Source organism: Populus euphratica, unplaced genomic scaffold (assembly GCF_000495115.2).
Source record: "Populus euphratica unplaced genomic scaffold, PopEup_1.0 scaffold2881.1, whole genome shotgun sequence".
Lineage (NCBI taxonomy): Eukaryota > Viridiplantae > Streptophyta > Magnoliopsida > Malpighiales > Salicaceae > Populus > Populus euphratica.
Window position 1 is genome coordinate 7,874 of NW_011502701.1, and position 9,348 is coordinate 17,221.

General features: G+C 29.2%; 1 protein-coding gene across 1 annotated transcript; it reads left to right on the top strand.

Annotated features, from left to right (window-relative positions):
- Positions 1 to 7,320: 7,320 nt before the first annotated feature.
- LOC105119399 (cytochrome P450 705A5-like) lies at positions 7,321 to 9,140 on the top strand. The gene is made up of 2 exons (XM_011017537.1): positions 7,321 to 8,249; positions 8,429 to 9,140. Exons 1-2 carry the CDS (start codon positions 7,341 to 7,343, stop codon positions 9,056 to 9,058), a joined length of 1,539 nt encoding a protein of 512 aa, XP_011015839.1. The 5' UTR covers positions 7,321 to 7,340; the 3' UTR covers positions 9,059 to 9,140.
- The last annotated feature ends 208 nt before the right edge of the window (positions 9,141 to 9,348 follow it).

A 9,348-nucleotide genomic window follows, 5' to 3' on the forward strand; every position in this document is an offset into this window, starting at 1 on the left:
CTATGATTGTTTGTGTATAATATTCCTGACTCTGGCGCTAGTGAATATTTAACTACAGATATTTCCAACTCTGGCATTGGTAAATATTACACAGCTATAGAAACAAAATAAATTTAAATCAGTATCTTTTTAGTCCTAACTCTGGCGTCAGTGAATAAATAAATAAATAATAAGTTTACTTTTACACATGCACATATTTTTTATTTTTCTAGCTAAATAAAATAAAATACAAATAAATAAATAAAAAATAAGTTTACTTTTACACATGCACATATTTCTTTATTTTTTTCTAGCTAAATACAACGAATAAAAAATAATATAAATTTGAACTAGTATTTTTATTCCTGACTCTGACGTCAATGAATAAACCACTAAATTTACATTATTTTTATTCATGCAAATACATTTTTTTATTTTTTTGTTCTACTTTTTTTTTTATTTTTCTACTTTTTATATAAATCAATATTTTTTTAATTTTTGACTTTGGCATTAGTGAATAAATAAATAAAAATAAGTTTACTTTTACACATGCACATATTTTTAGTTTTCTAGCTAAATAAAATAAAGTGCAACAAATAAAAATAATATAAATTTGAACTAGTATTTTTATTCTTCACTCTAGTGTCAGTGAATAAACCAATAAATTTACATTATTTTTATTCATGCATACATATTTTTTATTTTTTATTTTGTACTTTTAATATTTTTATTTTTCTATTTTTCTATTTTTTATTCTATTTTCGGGCTGGGCCCAGCCCAGCATATATATATATATATATATGGGCTGGGCCCAACTCAGCCTATATGGGCTGGGCTGGGCTGGGCCCCGCCTAACCTGGCCACTGGCCCAAGCCAGTGGCCTGGCTGGGCTAAGTCTGATGCACGCGTGAAACAATTTCACGCATGCATCCACTGTGCGCAGGTAATTAAATTACCTTCGCACAGCTCTTGCACAGTTTTTACAATCCTCTTTCAAAATGAAGATGCAGAATGAGCTGAGGAAGGGCGTACCTGACCGTGAAGAAACCTGCAACGCAGAGGTGCTATTCCCGTTCGGCTCCTTTCATGTATCTCCCTGTTGTGTCCACAGCTTTCTCTCCTCTTCTCAGTTCTTGATGTGCACGAACCAAGAAGGATGAAGGGTGGCCTTTTACTGATTTCGAGTTCTTCTTTGCTGCAGGGATGAGTTCTCCTTTCCTGTAAATTTTGGATGCTCTGTTTTACTCCGTTTTTTTTCTAGGTTAATTCTCTATTCTCATGTTTATTTTTTTTTTATGAGATTTATATTTATAATATCATAGTCCTTTTATGTGTAAAAAATCAAGTTTCAATCAAACTCATTATCTTTTTTGAAGTTTGAATGTGATTAAAAATCAAATTTGAAAACGGATAACTATTATTATCTTAAAGACTAGGATTATCTTGAAGATAAAAATTATCTTGAAGATAGGGATTATCTTGAAGATAAAAATAGAATGACAAAAACACATTGTAGTCCTTAATTTTCACGGAAGTTGATAAATCACACTTTTTATTGAAAGAAATATCTGATCTTTTAATTTTTCATTTTAAACCCTATAAAAATTAAATTAAAAGCCAAATGACCAAAATTGGGTTATAACACTCATTCTTATAATTTCTATTTAGTTTATTTGGGATTATTCCTTCTTCTTCTTTTTTCCATATTTCATTTTCTTTAGATGTTTTTCTCTCAAATTTTATACTCGTTTTTTTATTAAAATTTTTTCAATGATTTTATTTTTTAAGTTAGCATCAAATTATTTGATAATTTAAATATATCTAAATATAATTCTTTTTAACCTAACACTTTTTTTATATAAAAAATTAACTTTACTAGCAAGAATGAGTAAGCATATATCTAGTAATCAACTACCAACTACAACAACACCACAACAAGTGGAAAAAAAAAAATCAGAAAACTAGATGATAAGAGTCTCCTCCAGCCCTATTTGATTTTTTTTTTCCCTTCAGGACTTGGTTGACTTGCATGGTGGTTTATAATGAAAAAATGACAGTGACGATGACAGTGACTGGAATTTCCAGAAATGGTAGCTGACATTGGAGGTTAAATTGGTGGTCTAAGATCACATGTAGCCGTTTCCTGAGTTTTTGTCGTTTTTTGCCGAGACTTGGTCGACAAACATCGCTCCGAGAAGAATTTTTTAATTATTGATCATTAAACTAAATTAAAAAAAAGGGCTTTCTCAGTTAATTATTCAGTCTATGAATTTATATGATTTTAGCGTCGCGTCGTTTTTAGATAATGCATGTGGCCAGTATATATATGTCAATCAATGAAAGCCAAATCGCTGACTTGTACAAAACAATGTTGACTGTGGCTATAAAATTAAGATGTGACCCTCAATTATTTTTTTAATTTAGTTTTATTGTGTTTATTAGAAATTAAATTTTTTAATTTATTTATAATTATTTTATATAATATTATTACTGTTTTAAAAATAATATCTTATCATTAAATTAATATTTAATTTTATAAAAAGCAATTTAATCTTATAGTTTAGAAGAAATTAAAAATTAGGGATCAAGACTACTAAGCCAAATAGCAAGCCTTATATAAAAAAAGGGCAGAAATGGTACCCATGCTTTTGTCTTGGATTTCACTTTGCTAAAGTTATTATTTGATCCCTTTAGTTTTTTTGTCTATATTTTGATTTAAAATTTTATTTATTTTTTATTTTTTCAACCTTTAATTTGAAAGAGTAGAGAGAAAGGGTTATTGAAAAAAATAAAAAGAGAGAAATTTATGGATTGGCCAGACCCCAAAAATAATTATTTTTTATGTTAATGTGTTTTATTTAATGAGAAGAGTTTTATTGAGATTTTTTTATTTTTTATTTTTTTTTGAAAAAGTAATTCGGTGCTTGAAAATATTTTTGGATTCAAATTAATTTTTAATTTTTACATTGATTAAATTATGATTTAAGACTTTAAATGGGTTTAATAAAATCTGGAGGGTGTATTTCTTTTTCTTTGTTGTTGAAAAAATGGTGAGAAAATGGATTTATAAGCTACTTGAGGTCTTGATTGACTTTGTCGCCACCTCTTAAGGCGTTCAAACAGTGAATTAGTGGGCAACGCGTAGTCAAGGCAAAACAGCTGGCCTCTAAGGCCAAGTTTGGTGGGTGTTTTTATTAGTATTTTAAAAAACATTAATAGAATAAAATAAATACAATTATTTTTATTATATCATTCCATTAATACCATTTAACTTTAGGATTATTTTAAATAAAATTATAATATTTTTAGAAAGCATTCTTTTTATAAAGTTTTTTGTTATTTTTTTATTATTTAACAACTTAGTATTTGATTAGAATTCAAATTTTTTTAATATTTTTTACGCATAATTGTTAATTTATTTTTTATTTAATATATAAAGTAAATTTTAAATTTATGTTCAAAATGTTACATGTAAATAAAATATATATCAATAACACCTGCATATTTTACTTTTTTATATTAAAAAAATTTAGTTCAACATATAAAACACGATAATTTTAGTATTGAAATTCCAAACTAAAATTATACTAAAAAAATAAATGAGAGGGTGAATTACTATTCATTTTGCTTACGTGCCACACTCATATATATTGTAGATTATAATAAGTTTTTATTTAAAAAACAATGTTTTTTGTCAAAATAAAAATGAAGTTTATGAAATAGAAAATCAGGTTTTTGATTAAACATATATATTTTCTTTTGTGTAAGTTAAAATCACTATAGTTTTTATGATTTTTATTATTATTGTTGCTCTTTAACAAAATTACATGAACTAGAATAAAATAGTTTTTTTTAAAAATATTTTCTCCATGATTTTATTTATTATTTTTCTTATGAAAGTCTATTTTTATTTATATATAAATAAATAAATAATTATTTTGAAAATTATTTTCGTGATAATTCAATAAACTGTACAAGATAAGTATCACAAGATTGCTAAAAAAGAAGGAGCGAATTTCTCATTTATTTAATATATAATAGTCAATGAATTTATTCCATCGTCATTTCTTATAATGCAAGCAGGTAGGATATAATATGACGAGCCCGTTCAAGCAGATAGGACCTAAAAAATATCAACCTTGAAAAAACAGACAAGACAAATGTGCTTACCAGTGAATCAATAAAAGCCAAATCGCTGGCTTTGCGGCAGTCATGATCATCTTGTACTAAACAGTGTGGCAATTAAACCTCGTATTATTATTATTATTATTATTATTATTATTATTATTATTATAGTAATTTAAAATGTTTTTCATTTAAAAATTATTTTTCACATTAATATATTAAAAAATTTTAAAAAATAAAAAACTAAATTTAAAAAATCATAATTCACACCGCTTTCTCTCCTTAATTATCTCAGGACCGGATTTCCTGGCTATCACTATGCCTCACGTGTTTGTTTTTAAAACAGAGGATGCATCACGTGGCCTGGTTCGATATTGGGTGCATTTTTCAACTGTCAAAATCCACTGGAGGAGATCCAATATTAATCATAACCCAATAATTAACTAACTTTCAGTAAAAAATAAAAAAAATAAATAAACAAAGGGAGTCAAAGATTTGAAGTCATCATGGTAGCGATCTGGTGACGTACATTACTTAACTTTCAACTTTCAGTAATGGAAAGGTTACCCTAACCTAGAATGTGTGCCTGAACAAGGGCAAGAACCGTGATAGTACGTACTCCTATTATTGTAATTCTTTTCTACTCTGACTTCCATCTTCTCTCAAGTAGAATATAATCCCCACCCATAGTTTTCTACAGATCAAACACAACAAAACAAATAGTAAAAAATCCAATCTCTAAAACTTCTATGCATCTTGACGAAATTAACAAAAGAGTTCAGGATTTTTTGGATTTAGAAAACCATTCAAAGCAAGCACCATCTCCAAGTAAACCTGTTGCCATTATTCTTATTAATTAGCATTTTATAATTCCTTAATATCCACCTTCAAGATCCCCAAATTAACATCATCTAGTCAAAGATCCATCACGATTCAGTGTTGCTGGATAGGGCTGGTGGCCTTTTCTGTGAGCGCGAAGAATGTAGACACTAAAGGTGGTGCAGCGCTGGTTTCTTTTAACAATGAAAAATTAAATAAATTCTTCACCAATATATCTAAACCTAAAAACTTAAGGAATAAGACAATCCTAAGGAATAAGTCAATCCATTAAAGTTGTTAACCACTTGGACGATCCCTCCCGGAAAAAAAAAGAGAAAAAAAAACAAATTAAACTATTTTAATCTCTCGTACAACTATTTTTTCTACAAAGAAATTAACTAATTGTTGTTGTTTTGTTGAGTTGTTCAATTTGTTCTCGGTTGTCTTGCTTTCTTCTTTATATAAAAAAATTTAAGATAATTTTCATTAACTATTCTCTTACCTTATTTAATATATATAAATTCTCGTAAGTACCTATTCATTTTTTATTTTAAGACTTTCATACCATGTCGATTTTTTATATCTTTCATTCATCATTAACATTCAAATACAAAAATCTAGTTTGCAATCAAGTTTTGCATGTTTTTTTGGTCAATTTTAATGTATAACAGGAAGCTAAGATAATTTATATGTGGATATTCTACTCGCGTTGTATCATGTTATGGAGAATATAATAATAATAATAATAATAATAATAATAATAATAATAATAATAATAATAATAATAATATAATTGATGCAAATATGAAAAAAAATGAACTATAATAATAATAATAATAATAATAATAATAATAATAATAATAATAATAATATAATTGATGCAAATATGAAAAAAAATGAACTAATTAGAAAGATTAGTAGTTAAATTTGATTTCAAATAAAAATATAAAACATGCTAACGATCCCAACAAATAAAAAAAAAAATCCTGTAAAAAGCTGTTAATTGATAGCTATTTAAGGTAAAATAAATAAAATCTTGTTCTTGAAAAATTAAAAATTAAATTTAGGTAAAAACCATTGTTTAACCCCGTCTTATTATCATTTATTCGATCCTAGCCCTCCTTATGTTAAAAAAATAGTCATTTTTCATTCTTTGTTGTTTATTTTATTTAAAAACAAAAGTTTAAATTTTAACTTTTGTTAATTATTTTTTATTTATTTTTATTAATGTAGGTATTCGAGTTAACTTGCACGCATCTCGGCTAATCCTACGAGTCTTGAAATTAATGACAATATAAATTTTTAGTAACTCTAAAATTTATGAAACTTGAATTAATAATTTCTAAAAAATAAATTCAAAACTTAATCAATTACAACTCTTAAAATTATCTTTGTTAAATATTATTGTCAACAATGATGGCATGAATTTCAAAAATTCAAATATGTTTTATATATGGAAAATTAAGAAATACAAGTGGAGAGTCATGTTACTGCAAAGACATGACATTTTAGACTAATCTCTTCAATTAAAATTATATATCAGTAGGAGTGTTAAGAAATATGACTTTTTTTATTTAAAAATGTAATTAAAATTATATTTTTTTTGAAGTTTGAAATTTTTTTGTTAATTTTTTTATGTTTAAATAATTTTGATAAATTGATATTAAAAATAATTTAAAAAAATTAAAAAATATATTATTTTAATATAACATATATTTCAGGCAATCACATCATTTATTATTCAAAGATTGCTTTGTTTGAAGTACTGTATTGACTAGCCCAGGTGCAAATCATCCTATTTGTTTGAATAGGAACTTTCCTGGTTAACTTAAGAAAATAATCATAATTAAATAATCTTCTCCAAAATCATCACTTAAAATTTCAATAGATGTGTTTTTTTTTATTGGTATAAGGGTTGATTAGTTTTTTTTTCTAAACTATGCATCGATTTGATGCATTCTTTTTTAATTAAAAAATATTTTTTTTAAAATGTTAATCTTGAAAAAAAAATAAGGAGAAGAAGAAGAAGAAGAAAAAAAAAATTGTGATCATCTGCTGTCTTCTTCGAGTTTAGAAGTGTTGCGTACTTTACTTACATTTTTTTATCACGGTACAGGCTTCACTATCTTCGGTTCTTTCGAAGAACTTAATTTATCACAAAATATATAGTCAAATCAATAGTTTAACATCGTATGCATTCACCATTCAATTCTAGATCAAATCTTAATATGTAATATTTAAAAACAAATTAAGCTAATTCATCTTTTTTATTTTCCTAAGAAATCGCTATTCATCCTTACTTGCCCACCCATGCAACGCTTGGGTAAAGGGCAGAGTTGGCTATAAATACATAAGAACATAGTTCAAAACACATACTCACCAATTGCATGTCAGCTCGATTTCTCTAAGCGGCCACCATGATCACCATCCAATATGTCCTAGCCATCTTTGTACTATGGGTTATCACAGTCTTTCTTCAATTCATCTTCAAGAGGCCCGGCAAGAAACATGCCGGTTATTACCCCCCTCCAACCCCACCCACACTTCCTTTGATCGGCCACCTCCATTTATTAACCCCAGTAGCATACAAAGGATTCCATGCTCTCAACAATAAATATGGCCCTCTCCTCTATCTCCGTTTGGCCACATATCCTGCTGTTCTTGTCTCATCCGCTCCACTAGCCACTGAAATCTTCAAAGCACTAGATGTAAATTTTACCTCTAGAATAAAATCCCCTTTTGAAGATAGTTTACTATTTGGAAGCTCAACAAGCTTTTTCAATGCCCCGTATGGGGATTACTGGAAATTCATGAAGAAAATTTGTACGAAAGAGTTGTTGGGGACCAGTCAGATGAAGAAGTTAAAGAATGTAAGACGCGAAGAAGTTGTGAGGTTTTTGAGTAAAATGTTGGAGATAGGTCAGAAAAATGAGGCTGCAAATGTGAGTGCTGAGGTATTAACACTAGCAAACAATAGTACTTGCAGGATGATTATGAGTGCTAGGTGTTCAGGGGAAGATAATCAGGCTGAGAAGTGTAGAGGGCTGGTGAGTGAATCCTTTGATCTGGCTGCAAATCTTGCTTTATTTAACGTGTTTGGTCCCTTGAAAAGGATAGGTACTTGGTACTTAAGAAAGAAAATTGCCGACGTGCCCAAAAGGTATGATGAATTGTTTGAAAACGTCTTGGTAGAGCATGAGGAGAAAGCAAAGAGAGAAGGTCCTCACATGGAGAATAAAGACTTGATGGATATTCTTCTGGAAGTGTATCATGACAAAAATGCTGAAATAAGGATAACCAGGAAGCAAATGAAGACTTTCTTTCTGGTAATTATTTGCCATCCCGTTCCCTCCTTCATTAGTTAATCTCTCTTTCAAGATGATCCATACTATCTTTCTTTTAATTGTAACTAGAATGAATTGTCAAAATTTAATTAATCTTATTTATTAAACATCCCTTTTAATTTCCGCTTTTTTGTCTCTCTCTCTCTCTCTCTCTCCCCCAGGATCTTTTCACAGGAGGTACCAATACTACATCAGATGCCATACTGTGGATCTTAGCAGAGCTTGTCAACCATCCTGCCGCGTTCAAGAAGCTGAGAGAGGAGATAGATTCAGCTGTCGGGACAGAGAGACTTGTGGATGAAGAAGATATCCCAAACCTGCCTTACTTTCAAGCATGTGTCAAGGAAGCAATGAGGCTAAATCCACCAGTGCCTTTATTTGATAGAATATGCGGTGAAAATTGCAAACTTGGAGGATATGATATACCCAAAGGAATCACAATGATAATGAACGCATACTCTATTATGAGGGATCCAAATATATGGGAAAACCCCAACGATTTTATACCAGAGAGGTTCTTGACTGAACAGGACAACGCCAAGGGGCAAAACTTACAGGTTTACGTCCCTTTTGGTGGAGGAAGGAGAATGTGTCCAGGGACCAACATGACCTCAAGTTTGATTAATTGTAGTGTTACAGCTATGGTTCAGTGTTTTGATTGGAATGTTCTCGGTGGAGATGGACCAGATGGATCGAAGGTTAACATGGACTCTAAATCAGGCGTGGTAAAGACCATGGCTAAACCATTCATGGCCATTCCCGCTCTCCACCGTAACCTATTTTCTGCTTAAAACCCGGTCTAAACATTTGTTCTTCTTAAGTTCTACTTCTAAGTATCCACTCTCAATACAAACCATCCTCCTCTATGCCAGGCGGTGGTACTGTGTTTTTCTCTCCTTTACTTGCTTTGTTTTTTTTTTTTTACGCATGGTTTCTTAAGTTAGTTAGGACAGGAACGACGGTCGAGGCCTGTCCTCTTTCCTTAGCTTTATGAATGTGGTTTTGTTTACGAGTGACAATCTATCCTCATCAAGAATCATGAGATTAGAGCAATATTTGTATCAAAAATTAGTCAGTGATT

Bases quoted from the DNA above. Each gene is read 5' to 3' on its own strand.
- LOC105119399 (XM_011017537.1), top strand. From the start codon at position 7,341: ATGATCACCATCCAATATGTCCTAGCCATCTTTGTACTATGGGTTATC. The intron at 8,250-8,428 runs GTAATTATTTGC...TCTCTCCCCCAG, and splicing joins AAATGAAGACTTTCTTTCTG to GATCTTTTCACAGGAGGTAC.